The 21,889-nt window shown below is 49.6% G+C and overlaps 1 protein-coding gene and 1 long non-coding RNA gene across 2 annotated transcripts in view; one reads left to right on the forward strand and one right to left on the reverse strand.

Annotated features, from left to right (window-relative positions):
* The window catches only part of LOC144680666 (uncharacterized), a 475,346-nt gene that overhangs the window by 435,837 nt on the left and 17,620 nt on the right, over positions 1-21,889 (reverse strand). The gene's annotated exons all lie outside the window — the stretch shown is intronic.
* Positions 1-21,889, forward strand: part of myom2b (myomesin 2b) — a 175,737-nt gene that overhangs the window by 143,177 nt on the left and 10,671 nt on the right. Inside the window, exon 39 of the mRNA XM_078541894.1 lies at positions 10,666-10,791. Within this exon, the coding sequence (XP_078398020.1) occupies positions 10,666-10,788 (123 nt within the window). The 3' untranslated portion in view covers positions 10,789-10,791. The remainder of the gene's footprint in view (positions 1-10,665; positions 10,792-21,889) is intronic.

Raw genomic sequence — 21,889 nt, forward strand, 5'->3', positions numbered from 1 at the left:
CAATTTTTTAGGGAAACAAAAATGATATTTAGATATGTTAGTAGTATATTTGTAAAACCCTAGGTTGCATCTTCAGTTATAAGAGACACTTTAGGTATAAGAATGATAGAATAATACTGATAATGACACAGTCATTTCCAACCCAAAGCAGCAAAAACAGCAGGACACACCAAAAAAAAATCATAGTTAATGGGTAATCATCAAAGTGCTCCATAGCTTTTCAACACCCCGCCCCCCCCACACCCCACCACCGCCCCCCCATAGGCACAGACTGCAAATTCATGAGCATTTTAGTAGACTGCAGAACAGTTGGGCTGCACACGTTGTACAATCTCCTCACTAAAGCTGGCCAAGAAGCAGTCACTGCTGGAGGCGCTCCCAGCCTCTTACAACATCAGCATTCCGGTCTGGACCAGTCTCCCCCATGGTTCAAGCTAACAGTGCAGCCTTGCAGCACACTAATCTCTGGCCATCCGAGTGGTGGCCAGCACTCTCCAGGAAGCATTAAGAGGCCGTCACACTGAAGCGAGACAGGTTAGTACACCCATGCTAACCCTGTGTCTCTCTTTCATCCTGCAGGAGGAATACATCAGGATCATGGAGACTGGTGAACTAGCTGTTTGCCTGATGGCGTACAGAGTGTGAAGAAGATGGAGGAGCGAGCGACTGAGGCTCCTGGTTGCACAGAGGCAGGAGCAGCAACATCAGGAAGAAGGGGCGGCTGGGGCTCCTGCACACGCCGTCCAAGACCACAGTGAGCGGTCGCTGGTCGATGCTTAGTGACACCCAGGGTCTATAGACACCGCCTTTCATTCCTGCAGATGACTGAGAACCAGTGTTGGTGAAGACGGCGAATGTCTAGGGAACTGGTCAGTCACATCTGCCAGTTACTGCGGGATTTGGCACCACAGGGACATGGTGGGCATCCACTGCCAGTGGCCATGAGAGTGACCGCGGTGCTCAATTTCTATGCCAGGGGCTCCTTTCAGGCTCCACAGGTGACCTCTGTGGGATATCACAAGCCTCCACCTACAAATGCATTTATGAGGTCATGGGCACACAAATTTGTGCATTTTGCACAGGTCCAGGACAGCCAGGATGCAAGAGTGATTGGATTTGCCCAGATCTTGGGTTTCCCACAGGTGCAGGGTGTGATTGACTGCACCCATGTGGCGCTCAGATCTCTGTTATAACACACGGCGAACTACACCAACCGCAAGGGCTTCCATTCACTGAATGTGCAGCTGGTGTCTGACCACCAGAAACGCATCCTGCAGGTCTGCGCAGTTTCCAGGGGGTGTGCACGATGTCCACATCCTCAGTCGGTCATAGATCCCTGGAGTCTTCCAGGGTCCATAGAAGCTGCAGGGATCGCTGCTCAGGGATAAGGGTTACCCGCAGAGGCTGTGGCTGATGACACCCGTGCGGTGGCCTCAGACTGCAACACAGCGACAGTATGATGAGGCTCATGATGCAGCTCGCACTCTGTGTAGCAGACCATCGGGATGCTGAAGATGAGGTTCCGGTGCCTGGACCGGTCTGGTGGAGCCCTGCAATACAGTCTGCAGAGAGTGTCACACATCATTGTCGTCTGCTGCGCCCTTTACAACCTGGTACTCCAACAGGGACAGGAGCTGGCTGAGGAGGAGATGGAGGAGCTGCACGTCTCTTCCAATGAGGAGGACGCCAATGGGGATGAGGGTGAGGAGGTCCTCGGAGTCGATGATGACGGGGATGAAGACCTTGCACTGGCTAGATGAGGCCCTCGGGAGGCCCTCATAGCTGCTAGATTTGTGGAGGATTATGACAACATGCAGTGAGGTGAACCCATAGTTCCTCACATCGCATTTCTGAATGTTTGACTCCAGTCTGGCTTATGGCAGCGTGAATACCCTCTGTGAGAATGCTTCTGTCATGGAGATGCGGCAGAGGCCCTAATAGTCGCTCTATTGCAGGATAATGATGACGACATGGATTGAGGACACTTCATAAATCTTCACATAGCCTCTGAGAATGTCTGACTCCTGTCTGGCCAAAGGCAGCTCACGTGTGCTCCGTGATCAGGGTCATATCATAGAGACATAGCCATGAAACGCTAGAAGAATCTGATACTTTGTCCACCTTCAGCACCTTAGTCCTTCAGGAGCTGGAGCACAGCATCAGTGGTCAAAGATGCTGAAGAGATGGGGGCCAGCCTCTTCTTAAAGGTGCTGAGAGTACACAGAGAATGAGGGAACTCTGTGACGCCTGCCCACAACAGTCTGGCATCAATGATAAGCACCACCGAGGTGCAAGCATCAGTAATGTGTCCAGGGAGTGTGAGGTCAGACTATCACTGTGGTCTGAAGGCTGCACAGGGCACAGAGAAGAGGCCCTGGACTGAGACACCTGCCTTTATCTTGTGCAGAAAGGTTTCACATCTGAGTGACAAGAACACTGCTCAGCAGAACAAGTAGCCATAGGCAGGGAGACATTCCTGAGGGCCCCTGGCAGACGCCTTGAGGAGAAGGGGTAGCTGGGGTGAGATTGAGCTATCTGGCACCTGTCTAGCGTACACACTGTTTGAGGCCAACTACGGCATCAGCGATGGAGTTGAGCCCACACAGCAGGGCAGGAGCAAAGTTCTGGACCAAGGTCTCCATGGTGGCCATCATACCATCAGTGTTGACCTCGGTGTGTTGGCATGCCGGCACTATGACCTCAGAGGGAAGGCGGACAAACTCCTCCATCGTGCCTTGCAATCTGAGGAGTGCAGTGGACAACCCTTCCTGTTGTTCCCGAGCTTGCCTTTGCAGCTCCAGCAACTGTGACATGACCGAGTCCAGAGGCTCCTCATCTGACCTGGACTCAGCAGTCCTCCAAGTGCCGGAAACCTGGGAAGTCCCTACTGCCGCCTGCTGTTGATCAAACAGTGTGATGTGCTCACCAGATTGTGATCCCGAGGCTACTCTAAAGCTAGGTCCCACCAAGGTGTGTATCTCTGCGCTGGTGGAGGGTGTGGGTGAGCGCCCCCGAAGATTCTGGCCTTAATTTTCATTAAAAGAAATTAGCGTGAGTGTTTGAAATAAAACATTACAATAAACGTAAACACCTTGGGCTGAATTTTGCTCTTGACGGGTGGGCGGGCCCGACCAACTCGGTGGCGGGCAGGCAGCCGATCGCTGCCGCCGAAACGTGGCCCCGCCGCCATTTTGCGCGGGCGGGCCAATTAAGGCCCACCCAGCGGGTTTGCGATTCCCGTGTACAACGGGAAAATCAAATCGGCGGCGGGCGTGTTCAGACCGCTGGTTCCAATGGGGAACCGGCAGTCTGTATAAAGAGCAGCCAGGCAGCCTCCTTTACGCTGTTCACCATGGCCACTCATAGGGCAGGACATGATTTGAGGGCAAAGGTGGAGGAGTGGGGTAGGCTGCAGGATAGGCCATGTGCCCCTCGGTTCTCAGATACCTGCCTTGCATGTTCTCCTCCGAGAAGTGCCCAACCATCGGGATGTCTTGTTTCCAGAGGATGGGAGGAGGAGGGCCCCCACGTCACCAGGCAGGCGTGGCAGGAGGTGGCGGTGGCTATAAGCGCCCATGACGATGTGCAGCGCACAGGAACACAGTGCCACAATTGCTTCAATGATTTGTTGCGCTCTGGAAGGGTGAGTACCATGTCAGTTTTGGCCATTTTACCCAGCAGGTAGCCTTAGTCTTTGAGGTGCCGCACCCCTCCCCCCTCCATGTATTAGTGTTGTTACTGCATTGGGCATTTGGCGAACGCTGGGCGGTCAAACGGATAGTGACCATGCTTACATCAGCCTTAGTGTTTGAGGAGAAAATGGGTTCTCCCTGCAGCATATGTTGGTGTTTTTCGCATTCGAGTAGTCTGGGGGCAACCTGCAGGGGAGGCAGCTAGACACATACTCAGAACTCCAACACATGTCTTATTGATGGTGATGAGATGGTGGAAGGGGTGCCTCAAGGTGTCGTGGCCAAGAGCCATCTGCTGGCCTCGGCGCCGCACCTAGTTGCGCCTCCTTGCCATGGGCACTAAGACCCGTGTGTTATTCAAAGTGATGGACACTGAATGTGCCCAAGGTGGCCGTTGGGGGAGGGGGTTGGGACCAGCCGTACCATCTTCTGGGGACTGATCACCAGTAGTGTGGACAGGAGCCGCTGGAGGCCTCAGATGGGCCACTGTGGTTCCGTGCAGAGCACATGAGCGATCAGCCCCAATAAATCCTCTTCTCTGTTCTGCAGGCAAAAACAGAACAATATGAGGGAGCGCCAGCGGACTGGTGGTGGGCACGCCGTGCTGCAGCGCCTCACCACCTATGAGGAGCAGGCCATGGAGCTGGGGAGGAGGCAGGCGGCCAGGGCGGCAGGTGTCGGTGAGGCTGGGGTGCAGCGGCCAGGTATTTGAGGGCCACAGTCCCATTCACTCTGTCTCCCCACCATCCAAAGCACTGATGGTTGCTGCAATCGTTAATGCAGCAACACTGCTCATTCACAGACTGATACAGTCAGACGTGTGGGTCATACACAAAGGTCCCTCAGCCCCTTGAGGATGTGCGTCTCTAGCACCTTCCAAAGTCGCCATATCCCATTTGTGACCACTATCTCCATGGCCTAACATGCCATGGCATCACTGCTGCACATCCAAAGACTTCTTGCATCTTAGGAGGGTTTGTACCTCCACCACCCTTTCAGCCACTGCGTCCCACATTACTCTGTCCAAAAGGTCCTCAGAACCTCATCTGTCAACCTCATGGCACTCAACTTAAATAAATGCCACCACGTTAGTCATCCCTGCGCCAAGGGGAAATGTTGCCTTCTGTCCACCCGTTCTATGCCCCTCATAACGGTATGAAGGTCAATAATGTGACTGTCAATCTCCTGTGCTCCATGGCAAATGTCGCCAGTGTTTACAATGTTTCCTCATAACGCCAACTCTCCAGACCAGCATGTATCCAGGTCAGGAGCCTCTGCACTCTCCCCACTCCAATGCCATCCCTCCCATGAAGCGCAGGTCACAACTGAACGCAGAAGTGTAGATGTGGCCTCGACAGCGTTTTCTGCACTTGCAACATGACCTCCCTTTTCCTACATTCTATTCCTCGGCTAATAAAGGCAAATCTGGTTTTGACCTTGTTAAACGCCTTATGTTCCTGTTCTGCTACCTTAACGGGTCTACCCAGCAAGGTCCCTATAATTGTCGTGACTTCCCACAGTCCTATCATTACTCATGTATTCCCGTACCTTGTTTGTCTTGCCCAAGTGCTTAACCGAACACTTATCCACATAACATTCCATGTGGCATTCCTTAGGCCATCTGACCAGCCTGTCTGTATGCGCATGTAATGTTTGGGCCTCCTCTTGACTATTTACCACACCACAATGTTCGTCTCCTTAGGTTCTTGAAGGGTGAGCGACTTATGAGGCTGGGGGGGAAAGGGATAAAAGGTGTTACTGACTGAACGCTAACTGATGCACTGTCCTTGTTGTTAATTTCAGCATCACCACCGCATGGCCGCCCCCAACATGTCCAGAGCCCCCCCTCCACACCTGAGGGCCAAGACTTGCAACTTGCGTCACATCATTTCAGCCAGCCAGGCACCAGCACAGCGACAAACACTTCAGTGGGGAACATAACGTCGGCTAGTGTCCCAGGGCACAGTGGAGAGGGCACTTCACAATCGCTGGAGGAGATGACAGAGAGTGCCGATGGCGCCAGCAGCCAGAGGACTTCAGGGGACCAGGCACATTTTGAGTCCGGCAGTGATGATGTGCCTCTGGAGATGTCAGCCATGCAGCAGCTGCAGGACAGGCAGCAGGATGCGCGGGAGCATCTGGCAGGATTGCATGAGGGTGTGCTTCACTTGGTCTCTGTGGTGGAGGAGTCCAGGCAGAGTGTCAGTGAAGGCATTAACTTCAGGACAGAGCTTCAGGCTTCCTCCATTGAGAGATTGGCGACTCTCATAGAGAGGGGCTTCAATTGGATTGAGAATCTTCTGATGGAGTTACGCTCTGAGCTGCAAGACCTCACAGCGCTAATGGCCGCAGGTGGTCATTCCCAATGTGGGAGATGTTCTGGGCACCAAGTGCCGCCGCTCAGTGCCCATCCATTTGCAGTCAGTAGGGAGGTCCAATGTGACCTTACGTTGGTGCAGCAGCTGCCTGATGTCGTTGTGAGCTCCTCTGAGGGCACTCCGGATGAGGGCAGCAGCTCCTCCGCCCCTCTGCCAGTGACCGTTGCATCCGTTAAGGCTCTTGTCACCTAGCAGCCAACCATCCAGCCGAGCCGGAGCACTGAAGAGCCCCGGCACCTGGGAGTGTCTGAGGATGTAGGTGTCGTGGGAGCTGTCTGGGTACCTTGCACAGACTTGTAGAATCAGCATCCTGTGATCACACACTATCTGCACATTCATGGAGTGGAAGCCCTTCCCGTTGTCGAAGGCACTGGGCTCATCTGCTGGCGCCTTGATGGCCACATATGTACAGTCTGTTGCACCCTGGACGCGGGGGAAGCCAGCAATGTCCGCAAAGCCTCTGGCTCGCTGTATCTGACTTGCCTGGTCACAACGGAAGTGGACGAAGGTCAATGCCCATCTGAACAGAGCGTCTGTAACCTGCTTGACACAAGTGTGGACAGCTGATTGAGAGACACCGTAAAGATCACCCACCGAGCCCTGGAAGGAGCCAGATGCATAGAAGTTGAGGGCAACTGTGACCTTCAGAGCCGCTGGCATGGGGTGTCCGCCCACACAGTTAGGGGAGATCTCAGGTCCAATCATCTGACAGATATAGTTGACTGTCGCCCTTGACAGACAGAGCCTCCTTCGGCACTGCACCTCAGTCATATTGAGGTAGCTGCTTCGCCGCCTGTATACCCTGGCAGTAGGACAGTGGCGTCTTCTGCGGCCCCTTCCACCTTGGACAACCTCTTGGCCCTGCGCCCCTTGTGCCTGCGCCTGGGCTTCCAAAGGTGGCTCCCCTGGAAGCTGATTGTCCACTCCTGGCCTCCTCCTTATTCTATCCCTCCCTTCCTCCTCAGAGGAGCTGCCTCCAGTGGAGATGTGAGAACCCATACCCAGGCTAAATGGAGGCCTCCGGAAAGCTGCAGGCCCAAAAAAGATTACTGTCTGCAGACTGCTGAGCTGAAGCTTCAAGGTACAGAGAAAGCTATTGTAAATCGATCTGAACTGGTAACAATCACACAGGCAAGTTTAAGACACTTTCTGCAATAAATACTTCAGATAAGACATTAACAACCCCTCTGAGCCCCCATATCCCGCCCGTTGATGAGGTTTGTTAAAAAATCAGTCACCCGCCTGCCTGTTGGGCCCGTGCGCCGAGGCGAAGATCGCATGGGCTCCTCAAAATCGGCTTCATTTGCTGAGTTAAGGGCCTTAAGAAGGCCTTTAATTAATGGCGGGCATGCATCGCGCTTCATAGCGCACCCGCCCACCTAAATACTGCGATGCTGCGCACTGACGTCGGGAAGCTAGTGCAACGTCAGTGTGCGACATTTTAAGCGCTGACGTGAGGGCTCCGCCACCTGCACGTCAGCCATAAAATTATGCCCATTCAATTTGCAATAAGATTTCTGAGGGATTCAGGAAATAAATAATACATTTCCACTGGTATAATATTTGCAAAGTCTTCTCCTTTCTGAGCTTAAAAAATGGGAAATATACTAATTTCATTCTTCTAATGGAAATTTGCCTCCAGTGTTATGAACAGCAAATACCATAACATTTGATTTGATATTAGATCTCATCACTTTCGATGCTGATTTCAATGCTCTGTGACTATTTGTTCATGAGATGCCAGTCGTGGCTCAGTTGGTGGAACTTTCACCTCCGAGTCAGAAGTTTGAGGTTCAAGTCTCATTCCAGGGACTTGAGTGCATAATCCAGGCTAACACTTGAGTGTCATTACTGAGCGAATGCTGCACTGTCAGAGGAGCCATCTTTCAGAGATGTCAAACTGAAGCCCCATCTAGCCTCTCAGGTGAACATAAAAGATCCCATGACACAACTTCAAAGAGCAGCAAGGGGCTGGCGTCTTGGCCAATATGTTCTCCCCAACCAATGCCACTACAAGAGATTAAGATCTGAGCATAAGAACTAGAAGCAGGAGGAGGCCACTTGGCCCATTGAGCTTGCTCCACCATTCACTAAGATCATGGTTGATCTTTGACCTCAACTCCACTTTCTCACCTGATCCCCATATTCCTTGATTCGCTTAGAGTCCAAAAATCTATTGAACTCAGCCTTAAATATGATCAGCAACTAAGCATCCACTGTCCTCTGGGGTAGAAAATTCCAAAGATTCACAACCTTTGGAGTGAAGAAATTTCTCCTCCTCTCAGCCCTAAATGGCTGAATCCTTATCCTGAAACTATGCCCAAATTCTCCAGCCAGGGGATAGAGCTTTGCAGCATTTACCCTGCCAAGCCCATTCAGAATCTTAAATGTTTCAATGAGATCAGTTTTTTGTGCTCTGAGTGACCCCTCTTAATTCTCCCAATCATGATCAATTCTCACTGGAAGTCTCACTTGGCTAGTATGTCTGATGCAACTTCTTTCAGCATAAGCTTTTCAATGAATGGTGCTTCAGCACCAGCCAGAATACACCTTGTGGACTATTCAAACTTTAAACAAGTATAGAAGACCTCCAAAAACATGTAGAATTACACCAACAGACAGAAGAAATAACCCAGTAACAAACTTGAAGTTGTCTATAATCCCTTTAAATAGCACTGATGGAAGATCCATCATTTCATTTAACCTTGTGTTAGCCTTATAAGGTCAAGACAGCATGTTATCTGGAGTATGTGTTTTGAAAAAGGTAGTGCTGGCATCAAATTAGTGTTGCACATTGATTGACATCATATTCTGCCTGCTGTGCATGTTAGGCTTGGGCAAGCAAACTCCTTTACCAAGATGGTTATCTGCACACCTCCCAATGGAAGTGTGTGCACACACCTTGGACCCCATTTCCAAGCATTAGGTGGTTGTGCAGCACCTTCAAAACAGGCCAATTTAGCCCCAACTTACTTTAGTTATTACACATTACAGTCACACATTCCCATCATTACAAACACCATTAATCGTTATTCATATTGCTATTATCTTTTGACATACAAACAAGTGCTATTCCAGCATGCTCTATTTTTCCATCTCCTATTCATGACTCTAATACATTTCCATTCTTACTTTTGTTTCTCTGCCATGCCTCTAACAGACCAATGACTATCTGCTGACAGAACTGTGGAATTCTTTGTTGGCTTTCTAAAAGTTGACACACATATGTGAAGCTTATTCTTTTTAACTAAAGGATATAGCAATTAACTTACATATACTGATTTTTATTAAAAGAATGCTTAACTGCTAAATAAGGAGAAAAACAATATCAAGAGTGCATTAAATACTGAGTAGTTCATTAAAAATCATTGTGGCAAATAAACACTATCTTCCCTTGTAAAATGAAGAAAAAAAACTTCCAGCTGTGTTTGGGTGCATATTTCTGCATATTTTAACAAAAAAGAAAACTTTTTTTAGTGTACATTAAATATTAATAACATTCACATAGTTAGGTTAAAAAAAAAATCTTTTTCTCTTTGACTGGTTGCTTCTGGAAAGGTCCTGAGTTTGGCTGGGTACAGTTTCACTGCTGTCCACACTCACCTACCTCACCTCAACATTGGCCATGTTTCCATATGACATGTTCCTGCAGATAGGCTGCAAATAAATGCAAACCTAAAGCTGCAGTGTAAACAGGGCTTTCCAATTTTTTCATGCATGAGGAATTAAGACATGAAACTCTCAGTTTACAGCCCTGAATGTTATTCATAGATTATGTGGCATCAGTGCCTTGCACAATGCTGTTCATGGATTGTATGTTTGGGGAGTTGAGGGGGGTGGTGGGGAGGGTGGTTTCGAGGATTAGGTGTTAAATTTACGCAAATTTAAAATAAATTACGGAAAGAAAGCATTTAGAAGTAATTGCAGAATAGCTGCTACCAAAGGTAAAAGCAGAGCTGAGCCTGTTCAGAAAGCCTGAGTGAGCTTTTGTTGGTTTACTAAATAGATTCTGAATGGGCAGGCTCAATGTTTTATTCAGTGTTTTTTAAAGCGTCACTGCGGAAACTGAATACTGACTGTGGAAATCATGTTCAATCAAAACACCACCACAAAAATTGTTCGATGCTGTAATATGAAATGGTGGCATTGAGTTCCTTAGCCTTTTCAGATTTTTTTTAAGCGATATTATATTTACATGATATTCTGCTAATCTACCCTGATCAATCATTCAGCACACCTCAAAGATATCAGGTTCCATATACAGCATACAGCATGCACATTTTAAAACCCTAAATACCCTTCAATGTGGAATTAAATATATACAAGGATGGTTTACAGGTCACCAGCACCACCACATACAGAGGTTCCCTTTGAAATGTTCACTCCACTGCAAAGTCTTTTTGAAACAAGAACGGGAACCACTAACACAATTGGATCACACTCATGCTGCCAAGGCTAATTTCTCAATTACCATGGTCTACTTTTCCCCTCCTTGAGGTTCATCAGACTGAATTATTTGAAAGATTTTTCCAATATTTTCACCACAGTACAGAATGTAAAGACAGTGCTTTTGTTTATTTTGTTTTCCTCTATAGGTTATTGTTACAAGAAAACTTGCCAAATTTTGCGTTATTGTGCATAAGATTGATGCAGCTGCTGATTTGGAAATACTAAAGGCCACGGACAGTACAATAGGGCAAACAAAAGACTTATGTTAGGAGGTAAGTCCTTAAAATCTGAGTATTGCGCTACAGCACTTGAGCAAATGTTGCCTTTACAATAAAGATTCAGGTACACTTTGGGATTGAAATTGGGAATAACGCAGCGCAATATTAGTAATGAAGGTGTTAATGAATTTAAATTAAACCCTTCTGCCTGCTATTTTAACAAAGGCATTCACCCACCACAGTGAACAAAAGGATTTCACATAAATGCATTTGTGCTCATGGGCCAGAATTTTATGTTCATCGGTCGGGCGGGCCCGACCAACTCACCGGCGGACGGGTGGCCGATTGCTGCTGGCGAAACGGGCCACGCTGCCATTTTCCGCGGGCGGGCCAATTAAGGCCCGCACCGCGGCTCTGCAATTCCCGTGGAGAACGGGAAAATAGTCACGGGGGCGGGCGGCCTCAGACTGCCGGTTCTAATGGGGAGCCGGCAGCCTGTTTAAAGAGTGGCCAGGCAGCCTGCTTGAGGCAGTGCACCATGGCCACTCAGAGATCAAGGAATGTTGCATGGAGGGCAGAGGAGGAGGTGGAGGAGGAGGGGGGCAGGCTGCAGGAGAGGCCAGCGGGGGGCCACTGTGCCCCCAGATTTTCGGATGCATGACTTGCTGTCCTGCAAGAGGTGGGAAACCAGCTTCAGATTCTGTACCCTGAGGATGGGGGGAGGAGGACCCCCCATGTCACCAGCCAGGCATGGGAGGAGGTGGGTAAGGGTGTAAGTGCCCATGATGACGTCTGGCACACTGGCACCCAGTGCAGAAAACGATTCAATGATTTGCTGCGCTCCGGACGGGTGAGTACCATGTCTGTTTTGGCCATTTGACCCAGAAGGCAGCCTTAGCCTTTGACTCCCCCCGCACCATGTATTGCTGTCGTTACTGCATAGGGCATCTGTCGCACGCTGGGTGGGCAAATGGGTACTGACAATGCTTACATCAGCCTTAGTGGTTGAGGAGAAGAAGGGCTTTCCCCACAGCATATGTTGGTCTTTGTGGCATTTGAGTAGTTTGGGGGCAAGCTGCAGGGGAGGCCGGTAGACACATACTCAGAACTCCAACACATGTCATATTGATGGTAATGAGATGGTCCAAGGGGAACCTCAAGGTCTTTTGGCCAAGTCCCATCTGCTGGCATCGGCGCCGCACCTATTTGATTCTCCTTTCTGTGGGCGCTAGGACCCGTGCGCTATTCAAAGTGATGGACGCCGAATATGTCCAAGGGGACCATTGGGGGAGGGGGTTGGGACCAGCCGTACTATCTTCTGGGGACTCATCACTAGTGTGGACAGGAGCCGCTGGAGGCCTCAGATGGCCCACTGTGGTTGGGGAGCGGCATGTGCGTGAAGAGTACATGAGCGATCAGCCCCAATAAATCCTCTTCTCTGTTTTGCAGGCAAAAAGTAACCACAATGCCTGGGAGCGCGTGAAGACTGGAGGTGGGCGTGCCCTCCTCCAGCGCCTCACACCCTTCGAGGAGCAGGCCATGGAGCTGGGGAGGAGGCAGGAGGCCAGGGTGGCTGGGGTCGGCGAGGCTGGGGTCCAGTGGCCAGGTATTTGAGGTCCACAGTCCCATCCACTCTGTCTGTCCACCATCCAAACCACTGATGGTTGCTGCAAAAGTTAGTGCTGCAACAATGCTCATTCACAGACTGAGACATTCTGACGTCTGGGTCATACAGGAGGGACCCTCGTCCCCTTGAGGAATCGCGTCTCCACCACCTTCCAAAGTCACCTTATCCCATTTGTGACCACTATCACCATGGTCTAACATGCCATTGGATCGCTGCTGCACAGCCAAAGACTTATCTCATTTTCGGGGGTTTGGGACCTCCTGCACCCTTTCAGCCAGTGCGCCCCACATTACTTTGTCCAGAAGGTCCTCAGCACCTCAGCTGTGAACCTCATCGCACTCAACTTAGATGAATGCCACCACGTTACTCATCCCTGCGCCAAAGGGAAATGTTTCCTTCTGGCCACCCGGTCTATGCCCCTCCTTACGGAATGAAGGGCAATAATATGACCTCTCAATCTCCTGTGTTTGGCGGAAAATGTCACAACTGATTGAGATGTTTCCTCAGCCCCGCAACTATCCAGGCAACAAGGCATCCACATCAGGTACCCCTGTACTCTTCCCACTCCTATGGTTCATAACAAGCCATGTGGCATTCATGAGGCCATCTAACCAGTCTGTCTGCATGTGTGTTTAATGGTTGGGGCCCATCTTGACTCATTTGCACCTCACCAATGTTCTTCTCCTTAGGGTCTTTAAGGGTGAACAACTTATGAGGGTAGAGGGGGGGAAAGGGATGAAAGGTTGAAGTGAATGAACGCTAACTGATGCACTGTCCTTGTTGTTAATTTCAGCATCACCACCAAAGCGACCCACACGTCCTCAACGCAGCTCCCCCTCCACACCTGAGGGGCAACATGTGCAACTTGCGGTACATCATTTCAGCCAGTCAGGCACCAGCGCAGAAACACACACCACGGTGGGGACTTTACCGTCAGCTAGTGTCCCGGGTCACAGTGGAGAGGGCACTTCACAATCACTGGAGGAGATGGTAGGGGCAGAGAGTGCCGATGGCTCCAGCAGCCAGAGGGCTGCAGGGGATGAGGCACATGCTGAGTCCAGCACTGATGACGTGCCTCTGGCCCCATTGCAGCAGCTGCAGGACAGGCGGCTTGAAGTGCATTTGCATCTGGCAGGGTTGCATGAGGGAATGGTTCAGTTGCTCTCTGCGACGGAGGAGCCTAGGCAGAGTGCACATGAAGAATCTGCCCTCGGAGCGGAGCTTCAGGCTTCCTTCAATGAGAGATTGGTGACTGTCATAGAGAGGGGCTTCCACCAAATGGATCAAAATATGATTGGGATACGCTCTGACCTGGAAGCCCTCACAGCGGCACTGGCCACAGGTGGTCTTTCCCATTGTGGGAGATGTTGTGGACACCAAGCGCCGGCACTCAGTGCCCATGCATCTGCGGTGAGCAGCGAGGTTGAAATGGTTCTCACGTCGGCGCAGCAGCTGCCTGTCGTCGCTGCGTGCTCCTCTCATGGTGCTCCGGATGAGGGCAGCAGCTCCTCCGCCCCTCTGCCAGTGACCGTTGCATCCGTTAAAGCTATGACAACTGGGGAGGTGCCAGTTCAGGAACTGGCCACTCCCTCCCAGGCGGGGCCATCACAGGCTCCATGGGCCAGAGGACGCCCTCCAATGTCATCGAGGCCAATAGGACAGCAGAGTCAGCAGGCTGTCTCACAAGCCACTCCGAGCGATGGGGCAGCCCCTAGACGTAGCACCCGCAAACGTAAGCAGAAGGCACCTTAGGCACTCCCCAGGTATGTCATTGGTGATCTTGTGTTGGCCTTAGAATAGAGTCCCATTTTTCTGTCATTGTGAAATAGTCATGTGGGCTTTAATTTTGGACACAATAAAGTCCACCTTTGTTACCATGGCTGAGGTTCTTTTCATTGTGGTGCTTTTTTATTTTTCACATAATAATCCTGAGTGTTAGAGTGGAGATTGATGTTTCTGTACTAAGGCCTTATTTGCAGCTGATAAGGTGGAAGATGTAGCACCTAAGTGCCACGTGTGGAAGCGCCAGGCAATGCTGTTCCTGCTGATCCATGTGTGTGGAGCTAGCTGAAGGTTCGTTGGATTAAATTGTCCCGGGTGTCCCTGCCTCCTTGGTGTAAACACGGGTCATCATTGTGGCCCTCATCATCGCCCTGTGCTTCCTCATCCTCTGAGGCACTGCTGGATTCATCATGTGCAACCTCATCCAGAGCCTCAAGGTCTTCATTGTCAACTGCAACCCCCCTTTCCAGCGCAAGATTGTGCAGAGTGCAGCATACTACCATGATCAAAGAGACAAGGCAATGTAAGCGCATCTTGAGAAGACCGATGGCTCTCTCCACCACAGCCCTTGTGGTGACCTGACTCCTATTGTACCGCTCCTCAGCTTCTGTTATTGGACGGTATACTGGCATCATGAGCCACCTTCGCAGGGGATAGCCCTTGTCACCCAGCAGCCAACCATCCAGCCGAGCCGGAGCACTGAAGAGCCCCCGCACCTGGGAGTGTCTGAGGATGTAGGCGTCGTGGGAGCTGCCTGGGAACCTTGCACAGACTTGTAGAATCTGCATCCTGTGATGACACACTATCTGCACGTTCATGGAGTGGAAGCCCTTCCTGTTGACGAAGGCACCGGGTTTACCTGTTGGCGCCTTGATGGCCACATGTGTACAGTCGATTGCACCCTGGACACAGGGGAAGCCAGCAATGGCCGCGAAGCCTCTGGTTCGCTGTGCCTGACTTGCCTGGTCGCAGCGGAAGTGGATGAAGGTGGATACCCGTCTGAACAGAGTGCCTGTAACCTGCTTGATACAAGTGTGGACAGCTGATTGGGAGACACCGCAAAGATTACCCACCGAGCCCTGGAAGGAGCCAGAGGCATAGAAGTGGAGGGCAACTGTGAGCTTCAGAGCCGCTGGCATGGGGCGTCCTCCCACACAGTTAGGGGAGATCTCAGGGCCAATCATCTGACAGATATAGTTGACTGTCTCCCTTGATAGTCGGAGCCTCCTTCGGCACTGCACCTCAGTCATATTGAGGTAGCTGCATCGCCGCCTGTATACCCTGGCAGCAGGATAGTGGCGTCTTCTACGGCCCCTACCGTCTTGGTCTCCCTCTTGGCCCTGCGCCTCTTCTGCCTGTGCCTGTCCTCCCAAAGGTGGCTCCCCCGGAGGCTGATTGTCCAATCCTGGCCTCCTCCTTATGCTACCCCTCCCTTCCTCCTCAGGGGAGCTGCCTCCACTGGAGAGGTCAGAACCCATAGCCCCAGGCTAAATGGAGGCCTCCGGAAAGCTGCAAGGCCGAAAAAGAATGCTGTCTGCAGAATGCTTTCACTTTACACAAAAATCTCTTGGACATCGATGAGAACTATTAACAATCACACAGGCAAGTTTTAAACACTTTCATCAATTATAACTTCATGTAAAACATGAACAACCCCTCTGAGTCCACATATCCCAACATTGCAAAAGTTTTCTTAAAAAATCTCCTACCCGCCTTCCCGTTGGGCCTGTGCTCCGACCCGAAGTTTGCATGGGCCCCTCAAAATCATGGACAATTGGCAAGTTAAGGGGCTTAAAGAGCCCTTCAATTAATGGCGGGTGAACTGAGTGCGCCTGCCCACCGAAATATTGCATGCGCTGACGTCGGCACGCTCGCGTGACATTTTACGCGCTGACGCGTGGGCACCGCCACCCACACGTCAGCCGGAAAATTCTGCCCATGATTTAAACTCATACGGGAGAATTTATAGCTCAGTGGGCGGGCGCGCGCCCAACCTGACTGAACGTAAAATGACGCCGGGTGAACGTCCCGATGTCATCACACACTCAGGCAATATTTCGGTCGGCGGGCATGCGCCTGAGTTGGCAGCGCGCCCGCTAACAATTAAAAGGCCTATTAATTGTTGGCGGGAAGGCGAAAAAGTCAAGCGGATTTTGTATTTTTTAGGAAACCTCATCCATAGGTGGGATGAGGTTTCCAACAGCAAATAAAAATAAAATAAAATTTTAAAAATTTAATTAATGACATGTCCCTGCTCATGTGACAGTGTCACATGAGGGGACATGTTTTATAACATTTTTGAAACCTTTATTTTTTATTTTGAAAACTGTTCATCCCTCTGAGGCAGCTCTGTGCCTCAGGGAGATTCTCAAGCGCGCACTCACGCACATGCGCAAAGTTCATGCTCGGTCTCCTCCCCCCCAACACAAGCAGTACTGAGCTCTGCTGCCTCGCGTTTCATTCTGGGTGGGACTTAATTGCCCCACCAGCGTGAAATCGCGGTCTGGCCCCGATCGCAGACAGCAGTCAGTTTCCCAACCGCCCCCACCGAGCCCACCCGATGAGGGAAAAGTCCTCCCCATAGGTTTTTGTGTTTCTTTCACGTTATCTGTTCACCTCTTTGTAAGATATTCTAAATATAAGGGCATGGTGCAGACAGCATGCTGTCAATTACTTCCACTGCTGTGCTCCATCTGTCTCTTTGGAGGTCCTCAAGAAACAACCCACCATTGGGAGACACTTAGCCCAAAAGCGTACTTCCCATAATAGATTGGTTAAGGCCAGGAACTCCCCCAAAAAAACATCATGGCGAATGTACTGTAGGCACAGTCACACCTAACATACCCATACACCACCCTTCCTGGTAAAAATAAAAATAAAAATACCTGGAAAAACTCAACAGGTCTGGCAGCATCTGCAGAGAGGAACGCAGTTAACGTTTCGAGTCCGTATGACTCTTCAACAGAACTAAGTAAAAATAGAAGAGAGGTGAAATATAAGCTGGTTTAAGGGGGGGTGGGACAAGTAGAGCTGGATAGAGGGCCAGTGATAGGTGGAGATTGCCAAAAGATGCCATAGACAAAAGGACAAACAGGTGTTGAAGGTGGTGATATTATCTAAGGAATGTGCTAATTAAGGGTAGAAAGCAGGACATGCAAGGTACAGATAGCCCTAGTGGGGGTGGGGTGAAGGAATCGAAATAGGCTAAAAGGTAGAGATAAAACAATGGATGGAAATACATTTAAAAATAATGGAAATAGGTGGGAAAAGAAAAATCAATATAAATTATTGGAAAAAAAAGGGGTGGGGATCGGAAAAGGGGTGGGGTTGGAGGAGAGAGTTCATGATCTAAAACTGTTAAACTCAATATTCAGTCCGGAAGGCTGTCAAGTGCCTAGTCGGAAGATGAGGTGCTGTTCCTCCAGTTTTCGTTGAGCTTAACTGGAGCAATGCAGCAGGCCAAGGACAGACACGTGGGCATGAGAGCAGGGTGGAGTGTTGAAATGGCAAGCAACAGGGAGGTCAGGGTCATGCTTGCGGACAGACCGAAGGTGTTCTGTAAAGCGGTCACCCAGTCTGTGTTTGGTCTCTCCAATGTAGAGGAAACCGTGTTGGGAGCAACGAATGCAGTAGACTAAATTGAGGGAAGTGCAAGTGAAATGCTGCTTCACTTGAAAGGAGTGTTTGGGCCCTTGGACGGTGAGGAGAGGGGAAGTAAAGGGGCAGGTGTTGCACCTTCTGCAGTTGCATGGGAAGGTGCCGTGGGAGGGGGTTGAGGAATAGGGGGTGATGGAGGAATGGACCAGGATGTCCTGGAGGGAATGATCACTGCAGAATGCCGCCAGAGGGGGTGAAGGGAAGATGTGTTTGGTGGTGGCATCATGCTGGAGTTGGCGGAAATGGCGGAGGATGATCCTTTGAATACAAAGGCTGGTGGGGTGATAAGTGAGGACAAGGGGGACCCTATCATGTTACTGGGAGGGAGAGGAAGGTGTGAGGGCAGATGCGCGGGAGATGGGCCGGACATGGTTGAGGGCCCTGTCAACCACCATGGGCGGAAAGCCTTGGTTAAGGAAGAAGGAAGACATGTCAGAGGAACTGTTTTTGAAAGTGGCATCATCAGAACAGATGCGACGAAAGTGAAGGAGCTGAGAGAATGGGATGGAGTCCTTACAGGAAGCAGGGTGTGAGGAGCTGTAGTCGAGGTAGCTGTGGGAGTCGGTAGGCTTGCATTGGATATTGGTGGACAGTCTATCACCAGAAATTGAGACAGAGAGGTCAAGGAAGGGAAGTGTCAGAGATGGACCATGTGAAAATGATGGAGGGGTGGAAATTGGAAGCAAAATTAATCAATTTTTCCAGGTCCCAACGAGAGCATGAAGCAGCACCAAAGCAATCATCGATGTACCGGAGAAAGAGTTGTGGGAGGGGGTCGGAGTAGGACTGGAACAAGGAATGTTCCACATACCCCATAAAGAGACAGGCATAGCTGGGGCCCATGTGGGTACCCATAGCCACACCTTTTATTTGGAGGAAGTGAGAGGAGTTTAAGGAGAAATTGTTCAGTGTAAGAACAAGTTCAGCCAGACGGAGGAGAGTGGTGGTGGATGGGGATTGTTCGGGCCTCTGTTCGAGGAAGAAGCGGAGAGCCATCAGATCATTCCCAGTGGGGGATGGAGGTGTAGAGGGATTGGACGTCCATGGTGAAGAGGAGGTGGTTGGGGCCAGGGAACTGGAAATTGTTGATATGATGTCGGGTGTCAGAGGAATCACAGATGTAGGTGGGAAGGGACTGAACAAAGGGAGAGAGAATGGAGTCAAGATAGCAAGAAATGAGTTCCATGGGGCAGGAACAGGCTGACACGATCGGTCTGCCGGAACATTTTGGGTAGGAGGTAGAAGTGGGCCATCCGAGGTTGGGAGACTATCAGGTTGGAAGCTGTGGAAGAAAGATCTCCAGAGGAGATGAGGTCAGTGACAATCCTGGAAACAATGGCTTGATGTTCACTGGTGGGATCATGGTCCAGGGGGAGGTAGGAGGAAGTGTCTGCGAGTTGACGCTCAGCCTCTGCGAGGTAGAAGTCAGTGCACCAGACAACAACAACACCACCCTTGCCAGCAGGTTTGATGACAATGTCAGGGTTGGACCTGAGAGAACGGAATGCAGCAAGTTCAGAGAGAGACAGGTTAGAGTGGGTGAGAGGAGCAGAGAAATTAGACGGCTAATGTCATGCCGACAGTTCTCAATGAAAAGATCAAGAGAAGGTAAGAATCCAGAGGGAGGGATCCAGGTGGAGGGGGAATATTGGAGACGGGTAAAAGGATCCGTTGAACGGGGAGAGGACTCCTGCCCAAAGAAGTGAGCACGGAGATGAAGGCGGCGGAAGAAGAGTTCAGCATCGTGCCGAGCCCAAAATTCATTGAGATGAGGGCGTAAGGGTGAAACTAAGTCCTTTGCTGAGCACTGAACGTTCAGCATCAGAGAGGGGAAGGTCAGGAGGTATGGTGAATACACGGCCGGGGCTGGGATTGGAAGACCGGATGGGGACAGAGGAACAGGCGGGGGTGGAGGGTCCTGGATGGGTGTTGGTGTCGATGAGTTGTTGGAGTTTGCGTTCCTTTGCCCCTGAATGAAAGAAACAAAGTTTCTCGTTGAGGCGTCGGATGAGATGAAGAATAAAATGAAACTGGGGGCACGCGCAGCTTAGAAAAAGGGTGCGGCGATGCTGCTGGAGGGAGATGTCGAGTGTGTTCATATGGCGGCGCATGGCACTGAGTGCAGATCTCAGAATGCGATGAGAACAGCAGCCCAAGCAGCGTTGTATGTCCCGGAGATACCTGTAATCCTGGGTGGGTTCGAAACATGAGGGATAGAACTTCAGTTGAAATCCACGTGGGGTAAGTCGGAGACGGAGACAGTCACTGAGGAAGGAAATATGGCTGTGAAAGTGGGTTTTAGTAAACACCTTGTCAAACACCAGGAGAGAAATGGAAAGCAATGAAGGTGAACAAGGCAAAAGAGAGATACGGAAATCCTGTCGGAGAGAAGAGCAATACTTCTTCAAGGTAGGCATTCCTTGAAGAGAAGTGGCAGTCAATTAAACACTAAGATAAAAGCAAAAAACTGTGGATGCTGGAAATCCAAAACAAAAATAAAAATAAAAATACCTGGAAAAACTCAACAGGTCTGGCAGCATCTGCGGAGAGGAACACAGTTAACGTTTCGAGTCCGTATGACTCTTCAACAGAACTAAGTAAAAATAGAAGAGAGGTGAAATATAAGCTGGTTTAAGGGGGGGTGGGACAAGTAGAGCTGGATAGAGGGCCAGTGATAGGTGGAGATAGCCAAAAGATGTCATAGACAAAAGGACAAATAGGTGTTGAAGGTGGTGATATTATCTAAGGAATGTGCTAATTAAGGGTAGAAAGCAGGACAAGCAAGGTACAGATAGCTCTAGTGGGGGTGGGGTGAAGGAATCGAAATAGGCTAAAAGGTAGAGATAAAACAATGGATGGAAATACATTTAAAAATAATGGAAATAGGTGGGAAAGGTGCCGCTTGCCGCCTTCATTTTATTTTAAGTCTTCACCATGTGATGTTGATAATGAATCACAATCTATAGAAATGGGATATCTCATGATATTTCACCTGTTGAATTGTTAGCATTTTTCGTGGTGCCATGACACTGAGTGCATTGTAAAATACGATTGTCTTAAACACCGGGACACTTGGTATAGATGCTTTATTGTCAACTTGTTCGTATTGTTGACTCACAAAAATTACTGGTTTGTTACTTTTTAATACCCAGAACTCAAAATAGTCGTACTCTGAAACAAGACATACCTTTCATTTCATCTAAATTTCCAAATACAAACCCTGAAAAGTTTTACAGAATAGAAAATCTAACAGCAAAGCATGTCCATTCAAACAGTTGAGATATTATATGGAAAAATTAACCACGTGTGTTTTCCTAGCACGTAACCTTACCCGACAGAAGTGAAAACATCAGAAAATCAAGGACCTTTAACAAATGGATTTCAATTCAACGATCAAACAGAAAAATGTATGCTGCAAGGCACATATTTTTTTGCCAGTTGGCAAAAGTTTTATACTAGTCCCCTCTCATTTACATTTGACCCTTTTTTCCTATCAGCAGCTGCGAATTATTTGCAGCTATTATGACACAGCCGGTGGTAAAGGCTGAGTTGTTCAAATCCCAGAGGGAAACTTTAAACAACTGTCATAACCCATTTTTGCAATTTTGTATGTTTCAAGGTGCAGGCTTTGAATTCAGTAATAATAAGACCACCGAGTCTCAAGAGGTTTTTTATCATTCTAAATTAAACATTTATTAATACAAGGAAAATTGTAAGCACATATTTATGTCTACAAAATTACTACTATAATAACGACAAAAATCCCCTAATTAATCTGACTCTCAGTTACGCCCCTGTTAAGGCAACAGTAAAACACATAGAGCAAAATTTTTACCTCAGCGGGTGGGTGCCGCCTGACCTGCTCAAGTGTAAAATGACCCACATTCACATCGGGGGAGCATCCTAACGTCAATGCGCAGTCACGCAATATTTCGGTCAGCGGGCACGCGTGGGAATCGGCAGTGCGCCTGTCAACAATTAAAAGGCCTGTTAAGGCCATTAAAGTCTTAATTAAATTACATTTTTCACTGCCCATTCAACCTTGCGGTTGACGGGCAGGCAAAAAGACCAAGAGGCCTTTGCACT

The sequence above is a fragment of the Cetorhinus maximus genome, chromosome 5 (genome assembly GCF_964194155.1).
Source record: "Cetorhinus maximus chromosome 5, sCetMax3.hap1.1, whole genome shotgun sequence".
NCBI classification, from domain to species: Eukaryota; Metazoa; Chordata; class Chondrichthyes; order Lamniformes; family Cetorhinidae; genus Cetorhinus; species Cetorhinus maximus.